Below are 27942 nucleotides of genomic sequence, written 5' to 3'. Positions count from 1 at the left end.
AAAATCTGGTCCTAAATTGTTTTATTGTGTAGGGGTTTTATATTAAAAACAATACGGCCCTCAAGACAGGCTACTTTATTGTGAATATATGGCTAATAAATTTTCTGCGGTCCCTATGAAGATCATAACAGAGACAATATTATCGCAATTTTAGCTCAACCTCTCCTAACATTACTTTTCTCAGTATTATTTCTGCCTTTAACATTTCTGCGATTTTAAACAGGCTATATCATGCGCCTCTGTGTGGCACTGAAATGCAAATGTATGTTATATTTGCCACTTCAGATGCATATTAGCTATGTTTTACGTTTAGTGTAACTCGTAACAAATTTAAATGCAATACAGGTTCAAGAGGGTTTTTCCTCGCATGAAGCAATCTGTCATCATCTGTGCAACAGATCTAATATGAACTCGAGTGACTGCAAAAGTACGTTTCTCTCTCTGTCCGAGGTTCTGAAAGCTGGTCACGTGACGCCACTGCCTCATTCAGCACTGAGCGCGCGCACTGGTTTATAGAGAATTTCACGTGAGAACGCGATAAACCATCTCTCGCATACACTGTAACCTAATTCTCCCCGCTCACTGCGTCACATAAGAGGTAACAGGAGGCATTTCGGTGTCTTTTTCCAAAGCCTGAACGCATTCGACAACATTACGATGGTAGAGTTTGGCATTTCTCGATTTTCTCCGCGATTCTTCCCGACTTCATGCCCAGGCGGTGATTGCAGTGGATGGGCAGAACGTGCCAGGCTTCGTTTCTAAACCAGAAAGTGCCCGTCTCCTCGGGGATCTGGTGCTAAGAAGATGTAAGGACCGAGACAAGCCTTTCCCCCAAAACCAGCATCTTCTCCACAAAAATGCAGAAGGGAATTCGACTTAATGATGGTCATGTCACCTACCTGGGTCTTTTGGCAAAGAAAGACGGCACGAGGCGAGGCTGCTTGAGCAAAAAGAGCTCCGACAACACAAAATGGCACACCAAGTGGTTTGCTCTGTTGCAAAATATGCTTTTTTATTTTGAGAGCGAGTCCAGTTCGCGACCCTCGGGATTATACCTGTTGGAGGGATGTGTGTGTGACAGGTCGCCCTCACCCAAACCTTCCCTGTCAGCCAAGGAGTGCTTAGAAAAACAGGTACGAAACAAACTGAACGACAACTTTGCTTCATACTTCTGTAATGCTGATGCAGAGCCTTAGATATAGTTACTTTGGGGGTAAAACAACTAAAAACGTTCTTTCTGTTTCAAGCCAGCAGCGACTGGGGTTTGTTTTATGCGTAAAGATGATGAACATGCGCTCGTCGAGACAACCAACACTTTTACCGCCAGCAATCTGCTGCTTTGCTCGGTGCTCGGAGATTTTTGCACCTGATATTCCGTGCGTTTGTTTAATAGGGTTTATCTGTCACGTCTACTTTTTTTTACTTGGAAATTAGCATCTTTCTTTTTTTTTTTCTGCGAGATGACATCAGGATACTGTGTTTGAAACCATCGGATAGGTTACATAATATGCGTATAGTTATTAATAGATAGATTCCTTGTGGTTACATCAATTTATATACAAATATTTATTACACACATTTATTACAAATATAAGATATATGTTAATGTTCTTTGTCATTAAAGTATAGTTAATCTAAACAATCAAAATGCTGTGATGTAGGCTACTCGACCTCATGTTGTTTCAATCCTGTATGACTTTATCTTCTGTGGAACTCAAAAAGACAGCTTCAGTACACATTCGCTTTCATTTTATGAAACAAGATGCAATGAAAGCGAATGGAGACTGATGCTGCGAGTCCTCTATACATTACGCCAAGCATCTCCCTTTGTCTATCACAGAATATATAACAACATGAAGGAGAGGGAATGACATAATTACTACAGCGGTTTATGCAGAAACTTGTTTGTCAGTGTCACGCTAACGGCAGTCAACAGTTTACCGATTTAAGTTTAGTGTCTTTCATCGTTTGATATCCGTTTAGCTTTCAAGGAAAAGGGATGTTATTTTTCAGCGTTTCTCCTCAGAGACATTTTAGTTTCGACTGTTCCGCTCTCTGCCTCACACAAGAGAGAAAATGATGCTAAAGAAGCACTTTATAAACCTCAGAGTCGCCATCATGCGGAAAACTGGCGTAGAATCGCAGTCTGTTTGACGTATTGATTTAATTCCCGCTCTGATATTAATAGCATCCTACCTTGGCAACTGCGTCTACACAACGTGTTTAATAACAAATCGTTCCCAAAAGTGAACTTTATGTTCACAAGACATTGTTTTGGGTGTCTATAAAAAGGAGTTGTGCAGCATTTAATGTTCTTTATTCGTTTTATTGTGATCCAACACAGAGATGCTGATGATTAGGCTAAACCTTGTAACTCCTTCAGATATGTCATATTATCTTTTTTTTATCCATTTCACAGTAGTATGTCTATTTATTATAACATAGATATAACAATGTGGTTTGTGCCAACCTTGTTTGAGTTCAGAGTGAATATGAATTATTATTTTGACCAGAAAATATGTTATGCTCCTATAAAAACGTGTAGATGACGTAGCCTAAATTAAAGGTGCACTCAGGTTTTTGTAAAAAACATTTTTTACTTAAAATATGTTAGAGAGAATAAAACGAGTTTCTGATAAATACGATTAAAACGTTATTTGTCAAGCTGCTTTATTGTAAATGGATCGGATGGTCTTCTAATGGAGGCCACCATGTTGAGATCACATGACCAACAGTGTCATGCAATGGAATACAACAGAGCCCACCCAATTGTTATTTATTTATTTTTCTGGATTGGGATACTTTTCAAAATAAAGTATAGGCTATTTGTTAAAAACCTTTAAGTTGACCAGCCAGGTCACAAAAGCCAGAATTTGAGCCAAAAGTCAGACAAAAGACAAATGTACAAAACTGTGCACTTAAAGGGATAGCTCACCCAAAAATAAATGTCATTAATTACTCACGTTCATCTTCGGAACACAAATTAAAGGGGTCATATGATGTATTATTTAGTGTATTTTATGTAATGAAATGTGTTTATGTGGTTTAAGTAAAAAAAAAAAAACACATTATTTTCCACATAATATACATAATTTTTTCACCTTCTGAAACACGTAGTTTTTTTGTTTTATAAAGCTCATCGATCTGAAAAGTGAGGTGTGCTCTAATAGGCCAGCTATCCAGTGCGTTGTGATTGACCGAATGCCTCAAACGTGTGTTGGAAATGTTACTCACCTCATCATACTGTGATGGCATGTCCCGGTCAGAACACTGGCGTAACAAGACAAAAACAATAAAACCAAACAAGCCATTTGTTGTATCCAGGAGGGACATAATTATAATGACTTATACTGTGTTTTTACTGATTGCATTGCACCACGTAAACATAAAACCATGTCTGCATTTGTGATCAGAGACTACACTGCTCAAAACTCACATTTGAATCGTCAGTGACAAATTCTTTAAATATGTAAACGTACTTACAGTCTGTGAGTCAGAACAGCCAGCATTGTAGTCTACTCTCCCAAGATCGGAGGATCACCAGGGACCTCCATAAAATGCGCTGCACACATCTGAATATTTTGGTATAGCTGTTCTGGAACAGTGTTGTAAATACAACTTAACCACTGATTTCTAGTCATGTTTTCTTTGGAAGGCCAAACCAAGTATTTTCGCTTTCACAACGAAACAGGTCTCAACGACATGGCAGCAGCGGCAACAGCGAGAATCAAAGTTACACATTCTTTCTTTGCGTGAACATTTGGCCAGCGTTATGCAAATCTTCCCACATCGTGACATAGACATGTTGGGACATGTAGGAGGGAGTAGATGAAACTAAACTTTTATAAAGAATATCTCTTTGGGTTTGAGACTTTAGTCTTTGCAACTTTATGGATCTTATCTATTCACAAACAGCTCGTAAAACTCAAAAGAGAAAGGAAATCTTGAAATCACATCATATGACCCCTTTAAGATATTTTTGATGCATTCTGAGAGCTCTTTGACCCTCCCGTTGACAGCAAGGGTACTACCACGACCAAGGTCCAGAAATGTAGTAAGGACATGAAGCAGAAGTGCGCGCATGCGTCGTGATACTTCCCAAAATGGAGGCAAGCCACAGCAGATTGGATGAGGAGGAGAAGAATTGTTGAACAAAGTTGTTATTTTTGTTTTCTTTGCGCACAAAAAGTATTCTTGTAGCTGTGTAAAATTACGGTTGAACTATTGATGTCACATAGACTATTTTACTGATGTCCTTACGACGTTTCTGAACATTCAATGTGGTAGTACCTTGCTGTCTATGGGAGGGTCAAAGAGCTCTCAGAATGCATGAAAAATATCTTAATTTGTGTTCCGAAGAAGAACAAAGGTCTTTTGGGTTTGGAATGACTTGAGGGTGAGTAATTAATGACGGAACTTTTGGTTGAACTAACCCTTTAATGCTTTAATGAGAGAAGGAAGTAGACTACAATCCCATGAAGCATTGCATATGACATCAAAAGAATAGATAAATATAAAACCACTGATTTAAAGATGTTGATAAATATTACACATATTTAAGTCATTTGAGAGTGTGGATAGAAGACTCAATTATGTCCTGCTCGTTGTGTTTCTCTGAAGGTGTTTTTTATTTTGCACTAAATCATAGGTAATGCATTTATATGCGGTGTGGGCTAATAGCTTCAACAAAAATAATCAACAGCCTCGTAAGCTCACAGTCAATCTGTTTTCAAAGGTTTATAAGTTATCATTAAATCAGTTCCCCAATGGAGAAAATTAATGTGTTGTTTTGCTTCAGGAACACAACTGTTGAACTCTACTGGACCTGGTTACTAATAATAACAATAATAGTACTGTATTAATATTAATCACTTTATTTTTGAAAACATTTTTGTGTTTCAAAACTATAAAACATTTAAGTTCATGTTGACAAGCATGTCCGTGATCCACTAGACAGTCTAAAAAGAATCAGTACGAGTGGAAAAATAAAATGTCCACTCAAGCGGTCCATGTTGAAGTGATGACCCACAGCTACACAGAGTGAGAACAAACGGCAGGACGTCAAGTGGTGGCCATGGCCAGCACACCACCAAATGTCTCAGTCTAAGACAGCAGCACTGCATTATAGAGGGAGAGAACTCGCAACATACTGCGAACAAACACAAACCTTGAAGTCCAAGAATGTGGATTTTATGGATATGTGCATGGAAATAAATAATAAATATTGACCAAAAAGGAGCAAAAAAACACCGGTGTGAACCTATTGATGTCAGTATAAAATCCAGTAAAATGTAAATAAAAACTGACTGAGTGCACCTTTAATTTTCAGCAGCAACCACTTAATCACTGCATCTACATGGCAATCTAAAGTGTACAGTAGTTAGGATGGTTTATCAGGTGATCTTGAAAGAAAATATTAGAAAAGCTGGATCAGTTCTTCTTTGTTATACAAGCACGACTTTTGACTACTAGCCAGTGATGGAAACAGACATAGCTGAAGATGTTGCACCTTGGTTAAACCTGCCTGGCTGTGTCTTCAGCCTGCAGTGCTCGTCTGTGTGTCAGAACCACAATTCAACAAAAGTCTAAGACCTTCCTATGAACAGCTGTCCGTGTGCTGACAAAGCAGGATGCTGCATGGAGTTTGATGCTGTGCATGTCTGTCATCCTCTAAAGAACAGAGCGCAGTTAGAGCGACGTTACCTAACAATCAATGACTCAGTGTTTGACAGAGTCACGCACACTTCATCTTTTATATTAGGCATGCACACGGTAACCTCATTCAGTGTAACTCATTTGCATAAATAATTTTACAGTGGCAAGCTTTGGGTTTTCACTGAAATGGAAATAATGTAAGATGCCTGCTTTACTGCTAATACCTGCCTTGAGCAGAGCCGCCAATATAGATGCTTTCATCGGTCTTCCACTTCCACTTATTTATATATTTAATGGTGAAGATAGTAAATTACGTAGTAGTGTCTATTGCAATTTATGCGTCTTGAGTAAGCACATTTCTTTTTTTCATGTGATTTCGATGATTTTATTCAATTTAAACAATGTCAGTGTCTTAAAGTGAAAGGGTTACCCAAAAATAAAGACTTTAATCTTCTTTATATATATATATATATATATATATATATATATATAAAATCTATTGTATAAATCTATGTCATTGATCTTATTTTGAGTTATTATTTTGGTCCTGCCCTACTTTTCTTTCCTTTTTCGATAATCTTTTTTCACTCATCTGATCATACTCATACTCGTCATATATCTATATGTCATAATACAAAATAAAATATATTTTGCTTCTTCCTTTACATTGCAAAAAACACGCAATGATGATTTTTTCTTTTGAACTGATCTGAAAGACAAATGCCTTAGTTATGCATTTATTTATTTTTTGTTTTTTTTGTACGTTGGTGTTTGGAGCTGCAATTGCCAAATAACGAGCTGTACTTTTTATTGCAAGAAAAAAAGATCTATGGCCATGGATTAAAGCATGTTAAATCCCTACATCCCTACATTTTTTCCTGTTTATTCCATATCCTTGGAATAGATCTTACCTAGTATGTGAACCTTCTAAGGTTCTTGTAAACTCTTATGATCTTAATGTAGTGTTTGTTCCATATTCATATTTAGCATTATACAGTTCTTCTCTTTCTCCAGGTGTGCCAACTCACAGATACAGGTGCAAAAAAGTGAGACACCCTATTTAATCTAGAGTTTAGTGCTACACAGGTGTGCAGGTGTATATTTACTTCCTTTTTTAGGAAAAAAAAAATCAGCCCAATTCAGTGTGAGATGCACAATTTGCAGACTGGGCCCCACATCCATTTCAATTTCTAATCAAATTTAGTTTCTTTCTTTTTCTTTATTAATTGTTTTTTTTTGGGGGGGGGGGGGGGGGGGGGGGTTATTGCAGTGTTCCTTGATGTTATTCACTAATCTAAAAAAGCATTTAATCAGCACAAAGGTGATTTTGGGCAGTGTGCGTATAAGCGTATTCAACACAAATTTGTGTTGTCCCGTTACCTTTCCTTTCATTGTCATTGTATTTACATCCAAATCAAATCTCTGCTCTACAATTCATTTATTGGACCTACTTTAATATATCTGCATTTTAGCCCATGGTTCCTATGGCAACTCCTATTTGCATGAGAAAAAGAGTGGTTGGAGGGATGGTGTGTGTGTGTGTGTGTGTTGCGGGAGCATGTAACAGAGCATTGCGCCTCCTTCATTAATGCTAATACTGTTCGGGCTAAATTTGTTCTGTTCAGTACCTCTGAGGGGTCAGGGCCCATTTATAGCAAAACACTCATCTCTCTTTTGGGAACAGCTGCATTTTTGCAGCTCAAAAGAATGAGCCTGTGCATGTAGACATACTGATGCTTGCTATTTTGGTCTGCTTGCAGATTACACTTGTATTAGTGTTCAAGACTGACATGGGAAAAATTATCCTTTACCGAGATGTGGGAACATGAAGAATGATGCAAAAATAGAGCATGTATCTTGCTAAGAGTGTGCATTATGGCTTTGACTTGTAACAGTCATGGTGGTACACTTTTATTAATTTACAGGCCATTTCCTTTCCCAAAATAATGGTTCACTTATTTTAGCAAAGGCTGATGTGACAGGTGACAGGTTGCAGAATAGAGATTTATGGGTGTCTGATTAAAGAATGAAAGACTTGTCTGAACTCATTAAATATACAGCAACTTTCATAATGTGTTATTTTTAGTTCCTTTGTTTTGTTAATGCAAACTTTGCTTATAAGAGCAATACTGTTTGAATGTCATATACATTATTTGAAGCAACTTATGCTCCATTATCTGATTTTGTAAAAGTTCTGGTTTTCTCATTTGTAGGCTGGGAGCACATTTGGTTTGGTTTTTCTTGTAATTAATGGGTTTTGTGAACATTTTATGCAAACATTTTTAACATTGTTCTTCATAATGCAACTTTAAAACACTTGATTGATCACACATTGATGTTTATTGTGTGTGTGTGTGTGTGAGTGAGTGCATGTTTACTGTATATACGCTAAAAACATATATGAGTCAGTTAGTTGTGTGAATATACATGAGTCAGCTTGAAGTTGAAAGAATGAAGGCAGTTTTGGTTTAGCAGTGTCTTGACCTTGCTCATAGAAAGGAAAAGGACCTGTTTAGGTGCATGTCCCGTTAAATGCTAATAAGCTCTGCTCATCCCGCCCATCTCTTCTGTGGGGTGAGAGCCCTTCTCATGAGACTGTAAACTTTAGCTGCATTTAGTAGCGGAACTTTCTAAATAGCTTATTATTAGGAAAGGCGATTTGAAAAGATTCATAAAAAAAACCTTATACTCACTTCTTCTGTTCACAAGTTCACACTTACATATAATTAGCTGAAGTATTATAATGCATATTTTGTGTGCTGCCCGGGGAAGAGGCTCCGAGCTCGGGAATGGCCCAAACCTAGAGTACCACCCCCCCCCCCCCACCCCCGTATATAAAAGTGTAGAATGAACTCTAGTGGAGGAGATGGGGTGGAGGGGGGATGCTGATAAACCGTCAATGGAGACAGCTGTATTCAGAGGTGGGTAGAGTACCCAAAAACTGTACTCAAGTAAAAGCAAAAGTACTTACAGAAATATTTACTCAAGTAAAAGTAAAAGTACTAGTCTGAATAGTTACTTGAGTAAGAGTAAAAAAGTATTGGATAAAACATCTACTCAAGTAGTTAGTTACTAGTTACTTTGGGTCATGTATACTGAGCCTATTTTTATTTAGATATATAGATAAAAGGTATGTAATGTATGTGTGTGTGTGTGTAAATATATATAATTCATCAGCCTTTACTCAAATCTTCAATGTCACATAATCCTTCAGAAATTATTATTATATGTTGATTTACTATCAATGATGTTCCTTTTATCATAATCCTAAACAAAATGTCACAGGTTCCAAAAAAAATTTAAGCAGCAAAACTGTTTCCAGCACTGTTAATAAATCAATATATTAGAATTATATTTTGAAGGATCATAACTCTGAAAACTGGAGTAACAGCTGATGAAAATTCGGATTTGCATCACAAAATAAATTATATTTTAAAGTATGTATTATGTATGTGTAAATAACTTCTGACACAGAGAAGAGAGAAAACTCCTCACATGACTGTTAAGTTACAGAACATCTGTCTGTTTACTTAAGTAACAGATATAGGTGTCATGCCATAACATATGTTTAATACGACTGAATTTATATTAAATGTGAATTTAACATTGAAAGTCAATGTGATATAAAAACTGCTACTAATCTTTCATTGTTCATAAAGAGAACAAATAACATTTACATTATCAAAGATAATTTTCACTGACAGTCTAGAGTTCAATCACTCTCAGAAAATCACTGAAACTGTTAACACTGTGAAATCAATATCTTATTTACAGATTCGTACACACATCTGCACTTTGTTGTTTCTGACGAAAGAAATTGCCAGAAAGAGGTATTCAGTCATTGAGCGAGTGAAGGAAGCACCGGAATTTTAGCGATGACTCATCTAAACACATCTGATTGGCCATTGCATTCAAAAGCTCAACAGAATCTTGTGTGATTGGTTATAATGCGCAGTGCTGTAAAAAAGCATCTATCTCTGGCGCAGCGCCAGCAAGCGATCACAGATCTGAATTTAGCAGCTGATGATATGACTCGCTGTACGTTCTCAAGCCGGTGTGATTGTATTAATATTAATAAAATATTAGTCTGCAATTTTTTGTCTTTTGGAAGCTGCATTCAACTTGGTTCCCTTCTGTTATAAGTCACACGTACAACAAACTAATGTCACAGGTATCGTGTTCTGTAATCGAATGTAGCCCAAGTTATTACCTGTTAAACAGTAGACAGCACACGTGGTGTTCATCTAATAAAGATCTTCATCGCTAGCAAATAGCCTTTGCAGATTTGCTTTCAATTCAATGCAGTTCCATAACCACGTTTTCAACGCTGCTGATGTTAAACGTTACAACTCTGAGTGAACCACTTCAGACGCTCAGAGCGTGCGGCAGGGAACTGAACGAATCATTCAAACTGATTCATGAACCAATTCACTCGTTTGCAAACTGGTTTGATCAAGCCTTTGGACAGAGTTGACTCAAAAGAATGAATCATTCGCGAATGAGCATCGCTCATTGCCCAGAGAAAAGTAGACGGCGCGTTTGGAATAAACTGAAGCATTTATAACATTTATAGCATTAAGATAAAGTAACGAGAGGAGCGTCGCCCACAGTAACGAAGTAAAAGTAAAGATGTTTTCAAAAAAATTTACTCAAGTAAGAGTAAAAGTACCCATCTTTAAATATACTCAAAAAAGTATTAGTTACCCAAAAAATTTACTCAAGTAAATGTAACGAAGTAAATGTAACTCGTTACTACCCACCTCTGGCTGTATTTATACCCTAAGGTTGATTATCTTAAGTGGCTCCACCTGTGCTAATTAGGCTTAGTATCTGACGTTCTCCTCCCGAACCTTATTATGAAACTACATTAACCCCTTTACGTGCAAACATCGCAGACGGCCCCAGTTTATTATTGTTTCACTTTCACAGCACATTAAACATCACTGTCTTACTTCATCTGGACAAACTGTGCATCAATTGAAAGTTTAAAGACTCTAGCTTCGATATTTGACCAATATTTTGATAAAACATTGTTGCAGTGACAGATATTTAGTGATTTATGTCAGGAGTGCAAAATAATAAATCCGTATTATGCCCAATTTTGAATAGAAATTCACAACTCACTCATATTCAGACAGGTCAGCAGCGGTTTATTTGTGTTCACATAGACTCACTGAACAGCGTCAATAAGGATTTATAGACCAAAGATGCATATCTGCGGAGATATATGGATATATTTACTGATGTTTACTTCATATTTCTTCAGACAGAATCGTCATTTCTATTCATTTTCCACGGATTTACGCGATCTGATGATAAACAGCCTCTCCCAGCGATCTGTGTGTGTGCGCAGTGGTCACAGCTCGTGCTGTGTGTGGCTCAGACTCTGATTGGGCCTTGCCAATGTCAATATGAGAGTGTCATATATGGACACCGCCCCATCGTGTCACATGCTTCCTGCACACTTCCTGGTAGTTATCTGGCCAAAACAACACTGAAACACCTCTGTACACACAAAATATCCGAATAATAAACCCGCGATTACGATAGTAAAGCTTGGTATGAGAATTTATTGAGATCTGGGGCGTTTTTATAAAAAAAATTGAAAATGTACATCGGAAATGCTAACTTGTGCAGCGATGAAAAAGGCTACAAATAACATATTTTTACAACAGTAAACGACCAAATTCCACCCCTGATCGCTAAAGGAAGTTATTATAAACACTCGATCGGCGTTTAAAGTGAGTTTTGAGTAAAAGTGTACTAATAATTTCATAAATTGTCTGATGTAGCTTAATGCTAATGTTAGCTCCGATGCTACTAATAGCAGGTGCTTTTCTTCTTCATAATGCATTTTTGTCACAATAATTCACGTAAGGTCGTAGGAAAATGTTTTGTTGTATTTTTATAGTAAGACTTTTGATAAATAAGGGCTAAATGCAAAGAGAGACTGAAGTGAGATCGCTGCTTTGTGTCTTTGTAAAGCCTGAAAAACCACAATCAAGGCTAATAAAGGTGGAATAAAAACAAAAGAATAATGATAAAAGAATAATGTGGATAATGTGTCATACCTGGCGGAGGTGTGAAAGACTCGTTTGGTGAGAACAATGGAATAACAGATAGGGATTAATCGGGCAGTTTTCACAGCCAAACACACACAAAATACACTGGAGAGTTTACATGTGAGATCTCACAGAGATGACAAGGGCCATAAATCAATCTGATTAGCCTTATCTAAAAAACACACATGACATGGCCTTAGAAAATATTTCATAAAATTCGCAGTTTTACAGATTAGATTATGAAATTTCTAATGAAGTTTTGAAAGACTTGTGGCTTTAGCTACACTCTATTTCTAAACTCATATCTTACATCAACACATTTTTAAATACATTTAAAAAATATGTTTTTAATATTTATATTTTTGTTTTAATGTTTGAGCTTATATATCTCTATTATCATAACAGTCTGAGTGATTCTGATTCCTGAACAGTAAACTTTAAAGTGTCAGCTTTGTGAACATATGTTGAATATGTATCTAGTCAGAAAGAATCATGAGCAGAAACCTTTTTATTTTGGGTATGTCATTTCTGTCTCCATGCCAAAAAAGGAGGTGCCTAGAAAGGGGTTAAGTGAAGCTGGATCATGATGATTCGTGCAAATATTTAGCATATTTAGGCACATTGGCGTAGCGCATTAACTTCAAAAACAAAGGTAATCCACTGCATCTTCAGTGGCTCAAATGTCAGGAGTAAATGACGACTGCTATGCTCATGATTACATCCCACAACATTTTACATCAATCGCTTAGGAGACAATCTTGTCTACACCTGCTCCGGTGTTGAAACAATGTAAGATTGTTCCCAGCTCACTCAAAGCAGGTCTACATTAAAACGGTCAATCAATAGTCTTGGGAGGGGCATGTGCAGAACTACATCACTCTGCCAAGAATCTCAAAACAGCCTGATCTGAGAAAGTGATCATTGTTATTGGGGATTTTAAAAAAGCACTGGGTGGATTTTTTATCATCATAAGGTGGATGTGTACAAACACTGCCAACAAACATTTATGCTCAAACAACGTGTAAAAGTGAATTTTGCATCCAATGTCTCCTTGAGTAAACATATTTTAAATTTCCACTGCTTTTGCCATATTCTGGATGAAATAAATGCAGTCATGGTGAGCAGAAGAGAATTATATAAAAAAAAAAAAAACATAAAAAATATTACTGTTCAAAAACATTTGACTAGTAGCGTGTGTATATACACTGGACAAAATTATAAACGCAACACTATTGTTTTTGCCCCCATTTTTCATGAGCTGAACTCTAAGATCTAAGACTTTTTCTATGTACACAAAAGGCCTATTTCTCTCAGTTATGTTTCACAAATCTGTCTAAATCTGTGTTAGTGAGCACTTCTCCTTTGCCGAGATAATCCATCCACCTCACAGGCGTGGCATATCAATATGCTGATTAGACAGCATAATTATTGCACAGGTGTGCCTTAGGCTGGCCACAATAAAAGGTCACTCTAAAATGTGCAGTTGTACTGTATTGTGGGATCCGAAAAGCAGTCAGTATCTGGTGTGACCACCATTTGCAACACATCTTCTTTGCATAGAGTTGATCAGGTTGTTCACTGTGGCGTGTGGAATGTTGGTCCACTCCTCTTCAATGGCTGTGGGAAGTTGCTGGATATTGGTAGGAATTGCAATACACTGTCGTATACGCCAATCCAGGGCTGTCACAAAATTAGATTTTTCATATCACGGTTAATGTGGCCATAAGAATTCACAATATCGATATATTGTGATATCTATAGAATCCTGGCAGGGGGGATATCAGTCAAATGATTTTTACTGAGTTATTCTTTTCAACCCAACAAACATAAGGATACTGATAAACACAGGGCACAAGACTCTGGCTTTCTCCGTCTTCTTTGCAGCTCCTATGAAATAACATGAGAGAAAATACTGTCAAGTTCAACAGAATGATGAATTAATATTAATGGTGATACTTTACAATCAGATGCCATTTGTTAACATTAATGTATCAACTAACATGAATGAACAATATATTTATTACACAATTTATTAATCTTTTTTAATGTTAATAAAAATCAAGTCGTTAATGTTTACAAACACAACTTGTGATTTTAATAATGCATAAGTAAATGCTGAAATTAACATGAACTAAGATTAATAAATGCTGTAGAAATATTGTTCATTATTATTTATGTTATTTATATATGTTAACGAATGTAATTATCTAATTTAAACTAATGAACCTTATTGAAGAATGACCACAGATGAGGCATTTAGTGAATGGCACTGTGACCAACTTAACATTTTACAGAGTTTAATGTAGCAATGTGGTCCCTCAGTTTTTCAAGATCAGTTTAAATCGTGTAACTGTTAATAGATTTGAACAAAGAAATAAAGTGTTACTACGCACAGGCCATATTGATTGAGCTCCTTACTGTACAAAAACTCCTGCTTAATACAAAGAGTGCATTATGTGCAGACAGAGAAATTAAAAGTTTTCGACTGCCTAACACAACACAAAGTACCGATAAGAATACCGTTAAAGTACCAGACCATTAAGCATTATCATGCTGCAACATGAGATGATGGTCGTGGATGAATGGCACAACAATAGGCCTCAGGATCTCATCATGTGGCAGATGGCAAAAGGTTGTGAAGTTGATCAGTAAAGTTGTTACTGTGAAGCTTTATTGAGGTTTTGTTGTTCATTGCACTGTAGAAGAAAACTGGATGACACTGACAAATACAATTAGGTGTTTTATACAGTATGATCTCTGAAATCTGAAATACTGTATTTACTGTATATAGCTTAGCTAAAATGGTTACTTGAAGTCAGTTCAGATCTTACATGTTATTTTGTGACTTGGATTTTTAAACAGAACCACTAGATCCTCTAGAATGTTTCACATTTTATGACTGTGTGGAAAAATCTGTAGAAATCTGAAGAATTGATTGAAGTATGGTCAAATGTGTTGGAACAATACTTTGAGAAGCTTAAAGTCTTTTATTTGAATAACAATTTACTATAGAATATATAAGCTAGCCAAATATGTCATATAGCGATCTGTGCGTTTGCACCATTCCTGCATTCAGTGAGTCTCCAATGCATGAGACAAATGACTGTGATGTAATTTAGCAGCACTAAGACGTCTTGAAGGTCTGCCGTGCAGCAGAAATGGAGGTTGTTGGGGATTCAGTGCTAAGGTCTGGCTTTCTGAAATGGAGAGAAACGGGTAGCACATATAGAGCCATAGCCACTAGTGCACAGAGGAGTTGCTAAGTAACAGGTAGCATACAGTTATGTAATGCACCATGCTCCCAGTTTACATGTTTTATGGTATTCCTCTGGAGAACTGGAGCTATCTCAGCCACATCGATGTATCCCTTAGCACATCTACTCAGACCCAGCAGATCCTTTCTGTATTCACTGAACTCTTCATGCACTCTCAGTCATCAAGTCAGGAGGTGGAAGCATGTAATTATTACTCTATAACTCTGTTACTTTATTTCTAGTGTTCTTGGTGACGTTATGCATGGAGTACTGTGTCATTTAGCATTTGCAAATGGTTTTGCTTTTCATATTTTATGTTGTACCTATCTGAGATTCTGGACTGCTGATCTGTTTACTGGAAGATTCTTTAAAATGATACACTCAAAAATGCTGTTAATTTCACAAAGACTTGTTGTTATTTATACATGGTTTTTATTCATTTGTGCCAATATTGTCATCAGTTTCTTGGAAAATTCAGCCCAAATGTAGTTCAAATTCACAGGTCCTCTTAGTGATATTGAGAGACCCTTTAGGGGTTGTATTTATGATTATATATATATATATATATATATATATATATATATATATATATATATATATATATATATATATATATATATATATTTACCTCAATAAAAGGATAATATACAATTAGCTGTAATAATCACAATATAAACTAATACATATAAAAAATATATGTATCAAAAAATTCTGAATAAAAATGTATCACGGTTTCAGTAAAAACACTGATAATAAAAAATATTTATTGAGTGCAAAATCAGCATATTAGAATGACTTCTGGAATGAAGAAGGAAGACTGGAGTAATGATGCTGAAAAGTTTTGCCATCACAGGAATAAGATACATTTTAAAATATATTAAATTAGAAAACAGACATATACTTAAACACTATCTTTTGTTTTCTTATATATATTTTTGTATTTTTTATTTATTGGTGATTAAGATAAACTCTGACAGACTCATATTTCATCCACAAGTGTAGTAAATTAGATTCTTGGTGTAGCATTGCAGTTTACATGCATTTTTTTTATTATTTTGTCTGTTTTACAGTATTATTTCACAGTCAGCTTCAGCCACGAGAATCAGAAGGCTCTGGAGCTTCGTACAGAAGATGTTAAGGACTGCGATGAATGGGTGGCAGCAATATCACATGCCAGGTAAGTAAACAATTCAGTGAAATTTGAAAAGATCACATATACTGTTGTCTATTCCAGTGGACTCGAAGGAAAAGGGATTAAATTGCTGTGTTTGTTGCTACTGTAGCCTGTTTTGGTTATGCATATGCTCTGTTTTTTGAAGAAATATACATTTACTATATGTGCATTGCACGTCCTAATTTTGCCAAGTTCAATGTGTTCCTAGGTCAACATATTTTGTTGACCCTGGAACAACATTTTACTCCAAAAATATATTCTTAACCATATCCCTGCACCTAAACCTAACCTTAACCATGAGTAATCCCTAAAATCAGAGGAAATGATAGATGAATGACACTGATGTACAAGCACCAAACACTGATTTTAAGTGTAAACTTCACAAAATCTATAAACTGGTTCTTCAAATCTGATTGGTTAATCACAATGTTGTTCCAGGGTCAACAACGATGTTGTCCCACGAACATGTCTCACTTGGTAAAATCAGGTTCTGCATGTGCATTTACACCAAATTCCTGTAAGTTCAGTCCTTTTTTCTATGTTTTTATTTTTATTTTTATTTAGACAAGAATTTGCCTGTAGAGAAAATAAGACTGTCTTCTCATAATGGCAGGATTCTCTGGTTTAGTTTATGCTCCATATTCTGATCCGTTCACACAGCTTAAATGTGAAAGGGGGAAATAAATAAAGAGGAGGATATGCGAAGTGGACAGATTCCATGTCTCATTATCTATAATTAGCCTGAAGCTTGTTTAAGCAGTCTTGGATGCTGCAGAGGTTCTATTGGGAATATTGTTTGTTTATTTTTAGTAATGAACTTCGAATTTGAATTCTCTGTTGGGAACTAACGAACAAAGCACAACATGTTGTGCCTTTAATAACAAAGAGCCGTAATGCAGTCAAGGACAAATGTGCATTTTGATATGTTTTCAGTCTGTTCACATTCATGGGTTGAGGCATGAAAGGTTAACCTTATATGCAAAATACTGTTTAAAAAACTTTCAATTGTTTCATAATGTGCAATAATTGTGCATTGTTGCACTAAAATTAACAATGAAACATAATCAGATTAAATAACGGTTTGACTTGTTGGTTTATTACTGTGATTAGTAGGATAAAATGAAGAAGACAAAATAAATTGTATGTATATATATATATATAGTTTTTTTTTTTTGTTTTTTTTTTTCTTTTTGTCTTGCTGTATGAATTGACACAACCTTGCAGGATTTTATTTGAACCAAGACTTTTTGAGTTCTGAGAATCATAGTGGAAGCAAATAATAGCATACTGTATTAGCATAATAGGATATAATTTTGATTGTAAGTGTAGTTTTTAAATATTTACATTTTATATATAATAGTAAAAAAGGTTGATAAAATACAAGAAAAAAAAGTTTATCACAAAACTGCATTTCCCATCATCCTTTGCGTCAGTTTTAAAAAGACAAATAAGGTTGATTATTTGCTCTTTATTTTGATGCACTAGCAGCGTAGAACTAAAAAAAGCTTGCTGTCTTTTTAAAAACAGAGAAAGAAATATGAAGTTGCTAAACACATCCATATTATTAGTGACTTTTGTCACTTCTTTGATTCATTTACATCACTTATTTCTATCGTCACCACTAAGACACTATACACTACTGTTCAATGTTTTGCTTTGTTTTTTGTAAAGAATATAATGTTTTTATTTAACAAGCATGTTAATTTAATCAAAAGTGACAATAAAGACATTTCCCGTCACAAAAAGATTTCTATTTAAAATAAATGCTGTTCTTTTGAACTTCGCAAGTTTTGCAGGTATTAAATAATACACACTCAGAAGATATTCTTTCATAATCAGAAGGTCTTGTTTATTTTTAAGGGGAAGTGGTTCTGTAGAGCAGGTCTGTGTTTGTGACGAGGGTGGATGGTGCTCCGTTCTGGTCTCAGTCTGTACTGGAGGACTATTTTGGCTGTTTATCTCTGGATGCCCTGCAGTAGTTCTAAATCTGTGTGCATAAATATGAAGGCGTCTGGATTTGCTTGCTGTTTTGAGATAAGCGCTGCTTCAACAATTCTGTTTAATTGTTGAATTTGAGCATTCACAGTTTGTTCTGATAAAGTGTGTGTTTATGGGGTTACGTGTTAACACTGCGTCTCTGCTAATGAGCTTTATTTCTAGTATACTGTGATGTTCCTCATTGTGCAGAGTGTGTGTGTGTGCACAGTCACACAGTGTGTGTATTTGTGTCCTGTATGTCTTTGTTGGATGGATGTGTATGTGTGTGTTTGTATTCATATGTGTGTGTGTGTGTTCTGTGTGCAGCTACAGAAACTTGGCCACCGAGCATGAAACGCTCATGCAGAAGTACCTCCATCTACTCCAAATCGTGGAGACCGAGAAAACAGTTGCTAAGCAACTTCGACAACAGATAGAAGATGGAGAGATTGAGATTGAACGTCTAAAATCAGAGGTAAAATTTGTAATTCAAAGTGCAGTAGGGATTGTTTATCTATAGTGAACATGCCAAAATCCAGTCAAATATATCTGCAGTTATACTGATGATATCTCTACCTCTCAAAAGTGAAAATGTAGTCTGGGAAATAAGTGCAAAGCTAAATTTTCAATGGTTTGTTTTGAACAACCAGTCAAATTGTTTTATAAATCCAGGTATGAAAAGGTTGGTTTCAGGTTCACTCAAACATGGTTTACATTAGATGTGTTCGCACAACAGAATTGAAAAAAAAATGCAATGGTTACTTTAGTGAAATATACATAGGCCTACCTAAATGTATTTGAAAAACATTTATTTAATTCTAAGTATACTACAAATATATTTACATATTTATCTAGGCCTACTTAACAAAAGTACTAGTGCTAAAGTCCAACTTAAGATATGCTGAAGTTTATTGAAAGTATACTTTAGGTACACTTTAAATACCTTGTATTTATACATTTTAACTTTTAATAAAATAACACAAATTAATTTTATGTTTTGATACAAAATATATTATAAAGGTTTGGCACTGTAAAGTATTCCCTGAAAAATATATGGTGACAAGGTATTTTAGGAATTGCAGGATGGCATATTGGTACCTGTATATTTTACAACCATACATTTAATGAAGTGATATTATATTAATATACTAATCTACTTCTGTTGAAATCTGCTTTATACTTCAAAATATATTGATAACCATAATACAACTATAATAATACAGGTGGCACAATAAAAAAACATGTGATGAATCAGAGTTCATTGTAAATGGCCTGTATAAAAAAAAAACATGGCCAGTACTTATGCAAAAGCAAATATACACAAAAGACAAAACACCATTAATTATGCAATAAATATGAATGGCACAGCTGAATAACATAAATGCAAAAGAAAACACCCTAATGTATATTACTGATGGCAAAGAAAAACCAAAACTATTTAAATAAAATATAATGATATGTTTTAATGTATTTTAACAAACATCATAATTTTTTTCTGAAAAAGTAAAACTCACCAATGACGGTATAACATTTTCCACCAAAATTCCAAATCTATTTAAAACCTTCAACTTTTTCCATAATTCTATAATTTTTCATTACTAGATTTTTTTCTAGATCTAATTATATATATTTAAAAAAAAACAAGAACATCAGTGTTATTATTTTGCTTGTTACATAGATCATTAGCTTGTCCCAATATATAATTTTAAAGGATCTAATAAAATTAATATTACAGCATAAACAAAAAACAACAACAACAACAAAAAACTAGTCTGCCTCTCTTATCTACTAGTCTGTTGATGGATGACTAGTCAATCATCGTGACCCATATTACATGCTCATTTCTTTTCTGAAAAGGAAAATAGTAGATAGAATGAAAAGTGGTGTGAGAAGCATTTGGTTTTCAAGAGCTTTCTCCAGACTACTTTGCACTTCACTTTGCATCTCTGCTTATAAAAAATGGCTCTCCAGGAAAACTATGATCCCTGCTGTATTCTTCATCAGCCAGATCAAATAGTCATTTTACTTTAAAGTGCAAATGGAGCTGGCTGTATGAAATGGTGTGCTGAATATGCATGAACCCAGATGTATTGTGTGCGTCGCATCCTTGGTCCGCAGCATAATAAACTCTTTCAGTCTGTGTCCAATAAATGGAGCACTCACCTTCAGACTGTGCTGGCCAGTTCCTATCTCTTTTGTGTCCCCAACGTTTCCCTTTCAAATTGCAGGGCCATATAATAATTTGAAAATTTGTGCACCCTAAGCATCGGAAATCACCCAAGAGGCATCTGAGAGCTTTGATAGGGCGACTGTTTGTGCCACACTGTGCTGGCACTGATTTGGCCTGACTCAATCACTTTGTCAGCATGCTGGGAAGTAGTGAGGGAAGGAACTTTTTTTGCAAAGGAAGTGTTGACTCTGACATATTTATCGCTGTTTTGTTGCAGATAGCTGCAATGCTCAAAGACAATGAGAAGATTCAGTCGAATCCCACCACTGCACCTAGTGATGATGATTCAGAAATCAAGAAAATCAAGAAAGTAAGACTTTGGCTTTGAATCACACAGCTCTAGTCCAAAACCTAGTGAATTGCTACATAGGTAGCAACTTAACTCTCACTGAACATCATAAGTGACTATATATACACTATATTACATATTACACACACCTACTGTATCTCATTGCAATGCTAAAAAATATATATATTTTCTATGTTTTCAAATTAAATTTGCTCGCTGAAAACAGCTATGATTACTTGAAATGCAGCTTGGTTTTGGAAAAGAGCAAATGTGTTATGTTTCATGATTGGTCAAGGTATTTTTTTGATGAGTTTGTTAATGCTCCTGCTCCAGGTGCAAAGCTTCCTGAGGGGCTGGATGTGTCGGCGAAAGTGGAAGACCATCATCCAAGACTACATCCGTTCGCCACATGCAGAGAGCATGAGGAAGAGGAATCAAGTCGTCTTTAGCATGTTGGAAGCAGAGGCTGAATACGTCCAACAGCTCCACATCCTTGTCAACAACTTCTTGAGACCGCTTCGCATGGCTGCCAGTTCCAAGAAACCGCCCATAACTCATGATGATGTCAGTAGCATATTCCTCAACAGGTAAGCAACAGTTTCAGCTTGAAATAAACTGCATGCTTAGAAGGAGAAACATTTCAAATGAGTTTACTTTCAAATCTCAACTATTTCTCCTCAACAGTAGTGAGATGTCTCCTGCTTCACATATGTTTTTTCATGTGTTTTCTCTGGTGAAGAAGAAGAGATCCTGGGAATGTCACACTGTGCTCAGATTTGTCAAATATCATACTCTAAAGCAAATTCCATTTCTTCCATGATCAAGTTATATGAGCTTTGGAGATCCACATTAATTGTATGGCTCTGTGCTCTTGCTTTACCAACAACTGCCTCATTTATGTTAATTTTTATTTCTTCCAATCGGTTTTACAAGGAACTATGGTGCCTGTAAGGTGACTTGTTCGGTTTACTTAGTTACCTCTTCTTATTATAACAGTCTGCAAACGTCTTGGGACTGAGGAGAAAAGTTGCTCAAGTTAAGGAATAGGAATGTTGTCCCATTCTTGTCTAATACAGGCTTCTAGTTGCTCAACTGTCTTAGGTCTTCTTTGTTGCATCTTCCTCTTTATGATGCGGCAAATTTTTTCTAAGTCCTGGACTGCAGGCTGGTCATTTCAGTACCTGGATCCTTCTTCTACGCAGCCATGATGTTGTAATTGATGCAGTATGTGCTCTGGCATTGTCATGTTGGAAAATGCGAGGTCTTCCATGAAAGAGACAGCGTCTGGATGGGAGCATATTTTGATTGGCATGGTGGATTGTGTTCACCGAAAATGTTTTCTGGAAGCATTCCTGAGCCCATGTTGTGATTTCCATTACAGTAGCATTCCTGTATGTGATACAGTGCCATCTAAGGGCCCAAAGATCACGGGCATCCAGTATGGTTTCCCGGCCTTGACCCTTACGCACACCAGATTCTCTGAATATTTGGATGATATTATGCACTGTAGATGATGATAACTTCAAACTCTTTGCAATTTTTCTCTGAGAAACTCCTTTCTGATATTGCTCCACTATTTTTCGCCACAGCATTGGGGGAATTGGTGATCCTCTGCCCATCTTGACTTCTGAGAGACACTCCCACTCTGAGAGTCTCTTATTATACCCAATCATGTTGCCAATTGACCTAATAAGTTGCAAATTGGTCCTCCAACTGTTCCTTATATGTACATTTAACTTTTCCGGCCTCTTATTGCTACCTGTCATAGCTTTTTTGGAATGTGTAGCTCTCATGAAATACAAAATGAGCCAATATTTGGCATGGCATTTCAAACTGTCTCACTTTCAACATTTGATATGTTATCTATATTCTATTGTGAATAAAATATACGTTTATGAGATTTGTAAGTTATTTCATTCCTTTTTTTTACTCACAATTTGTACAGTTTCCCAACTTTTTTGGAATCGGATTTGTAAATCCTAAAAATTCTAATTTAGCATATTAGAATGATTCCTGAAGGATCATGTTCAGTGTTGGAAAGGTTACTTTGGAAATGTAAAAGGTTACATTTTACAAATTACCCTATTTAAAATGTAATACGTAGAATAAAAATTTCAGTTACTTCATTCAAGTAATGTAACTGATTACATTTGATTATTTTTTGATTACTTTTCTAAATTTCTAAGGAATGTTTTCAACTGTTAATCATTTTTAAACATTTAAAGAAGGCAGTGTTAACCTTACAGTATGACTCAACACTGATTACTGTCAGACTTACAAAATACTTCATTATTTACACACATATGCATAAAACTAAATTGGAAATAAAACAACATTACAATGTGTCCTAAACCTTTGAAACATTGATTTCTCATATTTTAAAGCAGTCAATGCAATTTTGGAAAGAAGTCTCAAATTTATTCAGTATGATGTGTGTGAAAATATTCAGATGTCACCCCCTTTGTAATATTTAAAATTTTCATAAGTAACTGTAATGTAATTACACTTGTTTTCACAGATTACAGTTACATTTATTTTGTAATTAAATTATGTAATTCTGTAACATGTAACTAGTTATTCACCAACACTGGTCATGTGACACTGAAGACTGGACTAATTAAAAAATATATCAAAATAGAAAATAGGTATTTTAAGTTCTAATAATATTTCACAGTATAACTGTTTTTACTTGTGAGCATAGAGTAAAACATTGCAAAAAACGTCTAATAATTTACAGGAATAATTGCGTTGTTGTTGTTTACACATGCTGTTTGTTTCTGCAGCGAAACCATAATGTTTCTGCATCAGATATTCTACCAAGGGTTGAAAGCTCGAATAGCAAGCTGGCCAACATTAGTCTTGGGTGAGTGCACTGCCAGAGCATTTGGCAACCAACAGCAAAGAACATTCTGTAGACTCCTCAAATTGCAAGTTAGCTTTTTTTCAAAAGTTGCCACAGATCTGAGGCCCATTCTCACTGACTCTGATCTTCCTTCCTGTCCTTCAGCTGACCTATTTGATATCCTGTTGCCCATGCTGAACATCTACCAGGAGTTTGTACGTAACCACCAGTACAGTTTGCAGATCTTGGCCCACTGCAAGCAGAACCGCGACTTCGACAAGCTGCTTAAACAGTATGAAGCCAAGCCTGACTGTGAGGAGCGCACACTGGAGACGTTCCTCACTTACCCCATGTTTCAGGTGACCATAATCTTCCATTCATTACCATGCTATGAATCACAAGCTGGCTAGTAGCACATGGCAGGTCCTCGTGTTCTTTTTTAGTCTTTTAAAGTAGGATTTTGTAGCGTATTCTGGTCCATAATGGTTTTTTTTCTTGTAGAGTAAGCAGTTTCCATTGGATCTAGTCTAGCAAGGTCTACTTTGGGCTTTGCAGCGTTGGTAATAAATGTGCTGATGAGTGATAGCGCTCCCCTCTTAGCTTCCTCTACAAGAATACAGTGCACACTGTTAGAAAAGTTGTGTTTGGATTTCCATGCATGTACATGACTAAGTGTGGATATGATGAGTTGTTTGTTGCAGAAAAAAAAAAAGATGGTAAACTTCCCTCCTGTCTAACATTATGACATGTGCTTCTTGTCTGGCAGATTCCTCGTTACATACTGACCCTGCATGAGCTGTTAGCACATACTCCGCATGAGCATGTGGAGAGAAACAGCTTGGATTACGCCAAGTCAAAGCTGGAAGAGCTTTCCAGGTACATCAAAATGTGTCTCCAGCACACCCATCCATGACCATGTGTAAACATTGCTACATCATTTCTCAATACTCACAGGTTATGGGGCCATATTCATAAAAAAAGCTGAATGAAGCTGTAATTCATTCCTGAAACCAGATCATCAAAGGAAATCAATTGAAAACTAAAAAAAGTTTTCAATTTTGTTCAGTATTTCAGTTAATTTATTTTCCATTAAGTTTTTTCTGTTAAGAGTAATATAGTAAAAATAACATCTGTGAGTGCTAAAATTATGTACCTCCACAGAATCATGCACGATGAGGTTAGCGAGACGGAGAACATTAGGAAGAACCTTGCTATCGAGCGGATGATCGTGGAGGGCTGTGAGATTCTCCTAGACACCAGCCAGACCTTTGTCAGACAAGGTGAACTCCCATCACACACACACACATACACACGCACACAGAAACAAATCCTCCTGAGTGCTCTGCTGAAAGGAGCCACAGATCCCTGATAAGAAGACATTTGGATTCTCCTTTCCTTCTGTTCTTTTCTGCAAACTGTCACTCTTGTCTCCTCTTATTGTCAAGTCCCCCACCTCCTTCTTCTCCCTTTCCCACTCCAAGGCTTTTCTGGGCTGCCCTCTTTTCCCTGCCAGCACAAAGCAGAGTGTTAACTCAAAGGATTGGGCACCCTAATCCTGCTAGTCTCTGTAGAGCACAGTGTGTTCAAAGACCAGACCAACTCTTTCATTTCCAAGTGTAATCACATTTTTACCAGTCAAACCTGGTGTTGAGCCTGAGATCGGAAATGTCTCTGATGCGCTGCGGGATACGAAGACACAAGGAAACTGATAAGAGTCTGATAAGAACATATGTCAATCCAGTATTTCCCCATGTGCTGGCACAGTATTTGTCTGCACTGCGTTTCCCAGTTTTCCCTGCAGGGATAATGCATCCTTTGCCTCCATGCATGTTTTTCAGGATCTCTGATACAAGTGCCCATGAGTGAGAAGGGCAAGATCACCCGCGGCCGACTGGGCTCTCTGTCTCTGAAGAAGGAGGGAGAGAGGCAGTGTTTCCTTTTCTCCAAACATCTGATCATCTGCACTAGAGGCTCGGGAGGAAAACTACACCTCACCAAGGTGAAGCCTCACGCACTACACTACACAGTCTTTTAAAAAAGTACATACTTGGCTGGGGTGGTATGAAGAAGATATATATGGAAAAACAGTTTTAAAGCTGTTTCAGCACTTATTTTTCATTATTTTGTTTTCATTTATTCTTAAGAGATGAAGGAACTTTTTATAAATTTGTTAGCTTTTTAATGAACTTGTGAAAATAGACATTAAATGCCATTAAATTAATTTGTAGTAGTAATTGTTTTTAATGAATGGCCAACAAATTATTACCTTTTTAAAAGTAGTTTTGAGATTAAGTAACTTTTATATGATTTTATCATATGATTTTTTATACACTTTCCCACATGGAAAATAATAAAAATAAATATAAACTTAAATGAATAGACAACAATAATAATATTGATAATAATTAATAATGATAAATATGCATTGCTTATTGGAAATAATAGAATAGAATTATCTAATTAATCAGTTAATAACAATAATAATCATGTTTTGATCAGCATATTATCTTAATAATTGGTATTCTCTTAACTTTTTCATAATATTTTTTACTTTTTTATTTTAATTTATCTATACACCATGTAGTGCATTGCTTTATGGTATCATATAAAAAATATGCTCTCACAGCAGACTTTGTAATTCCATTGTAATATATATATATATATATATATATAAACATAAACACTTGAAATCTGCCTTCAACTATTTATTAAGACTTATATTTCAGAAGAAACAATAAAATAAAATTGTGGAGGGAGGGCTGTTTATTTATTTTTTGTTTGTTCGCTTGTTTTTTTTTTCAATTACATCATTCCTTAATTTCTCGGAGGATGATTTTTCAATGTATTAGTGTTCCTTGTTAAACCGGTGAAATGTTATGTTGTGCCCAGAAAAGGGTGATCGCCACTTTCAGCCGACTGCAATATTACCACATTCAATAAGCCACTATTGCTCTTGGTCTGTTGGGAAATTCAACAAGGAGATCGTCGATGTAATCACTGTTTTAGTCACCTGCTATTGATTATTTGATAGATTCTCAGAGCATGTCTGACCGTTGCTTGTCTCCCGATGGCAGAATGGAGTGGTGTCGCTCATTGACTGCACACTGATAGAGGAACCAGAGGGCACAGATGACGAGTGTACGTATCAAAACTCTTGATTTAATCTTAAACATATCCTAAAATATCTGCAATAACAGAAGGCGGCTCACATTTTGACTCTGATAAGAGTCCTATGTACTTACCCGCACTGATATTGACATGTTATGGAAGTAGATCCAACCACAAATCTAATCACAACAGACCTCCGCTAGATTTATTCCAGAGGATCACTACGTTTTCTTTTTTTTCTCTTCAGCCAAGTCAGACAAGAGCGGTCAGGACATGGAGCACCTGGATTTCAAGATTGTGGTGGAGCCCAAAGACAGCCAGTCCTTCACCATCATCCTGGTGGCCTCCTCACGGCAAGAGAAGTCAGCCTGGACCAGTGACATCAGCCAGGCACGTCTGCTAGCATCAGATAACACTGAGTGATCCACGCAGCCCTGGGCAAGACCTTTGCCTTTTACTTGCGCCCTGTAGTTCAAATACTGTTCTCACGCTATTTTTTTCCCCTATCTTTCTCTCTTTACTACAGTGCATAGATAATATTCGTTGTAATGGGCTGATGATGAATGCCTTTGAGGAGAACTCTAAGGTCACTGTGCCCCAGATGATCAAGTAAGCACTTCTTCTGACACTGGAAGTCACTATGCTTTTGTTAATGTGCAAATCACGTCTAAAAATCTGTCACATGTTTAGGTCTGATGCCAGTTTGTACTGTGATGACGTGGATATCCGCTTCAGTAAGATGATGAACTCCTGCAAGGTGTTGCAGATCCGCTACGCCAGCGTGGAACGCCTGCTGGAGAGGTTGACCGACCTGCGCTTCCTCTCCATCGACTTCCTCAACACCTTCCTGCACTCCTACCGCGTGTTCACCAGCGCAGACGTAGTCCTTGACAAACTCATCACCATATACAAGAGGCCTATCAGCGCCATACCAGCCCGGTGAGCCACACAGATGTTTTTTTTGGCATACAGAAGATGAGATCACATGGGATGCATAGAGATGACGGCTTTTGTGTACATAGAATTTTGTAGCAACAGTTTTATTCGGCACAGTCTGAAGTGTGAAGTACTGATTAAGATGAGTTTAATAACTTGATACTTATAATAATGGTAGAATAAAGCCGACTGACTAAAAAGCAGCATGGCGTTTGCTAGTTGATTAATCAGTCTTAAGGAAATCATGACAAGGCTGATTTTGGATTATGTTTAGCTAATATTTATGACATGTTTCTGCTCAAAAACAGCTGAAGAGATGCAAGAATGAAATGAAATGCAGGTTTTAAAAGTACGACTTCTCAACTTCTTAAAGTTGCTCTGTTTTGAAATAGTATATATAAATATATATATATAT

The 27942-nt window shown here is 36.3% G+C and overlaps 1 protein-coding gene across 1 annotated transcript in view; it reads left to right on the top strand.

Annotated features, from left to right (window-relative positions):
- Positions 1-448: 448 nt before the first annotated feature.
- rasgrf1 (Ras protein specific guanine nucleotide releasing factor 1) overlaps positions 449-27942 on the top strand; it is a 43383-nt gene continuing 15889 nt past the window's right edge. The window contains exons 1-14 of the mRNA XM_026257262.1: positions 449-1133; positions 16042-16148; positions 18450-18597; positions 20570-20662; positions 20975-21228; positions 23425-23504; positions 23649-23842; positions 24250-24359; positions 24645-24763; positions 25322-25482; positions 26558-26621; positions 26839-26981; positions 27118-27200; positions 27282-27530. Coding sequence (XP_026113047.1) covers positions 858-1133; positions 16042-16148; positions 18450-18597; positions 20570-20662; positions 20975-21228; positions 23425-23504; positions 23649-23842; positions 24250-24359; positions 24645-24763; positions 25322-25482; positions 26558-26621; positions 26839-26981; positions 27118-27200; positions 27282-27530 — 2081 coding nt within the window. The 5' untranslated portion in view covers positions 449-857. The remainder of the gene's footprint in view (positions 1134-16041; positions 16149-18449; positions 18598-20569; positions 20663-20974; positions 21229-23424; positions 23505-23648; positions 23843-24249; positions 24360-24644; positions 24764-25321; positions 25483-26557; positions 26622-26838; positions 26982-27117; positions 27201-27281; positions 27531-27942) is intronic.

This window comes from Carassius auratus, unplaced genomic scaffold, assembly GCF_003368295.1.
Source record: "Carassius auratus strain Wakin unplaced genomic scaffold, ASM336829v1 scaf_tig00214259, whole genome shotgun sequence".
Lineage (NCBI taxonomy): Eukaryota > Metazoa > Chordata > Actinopteri > Cypriniformes > Cyprinidae > Carassius > Carassius auratus.
Note: the sequence above shows the minus strand (reverse complement) of the source record. Positions and strands in the feature narration are given on the sequence as shown.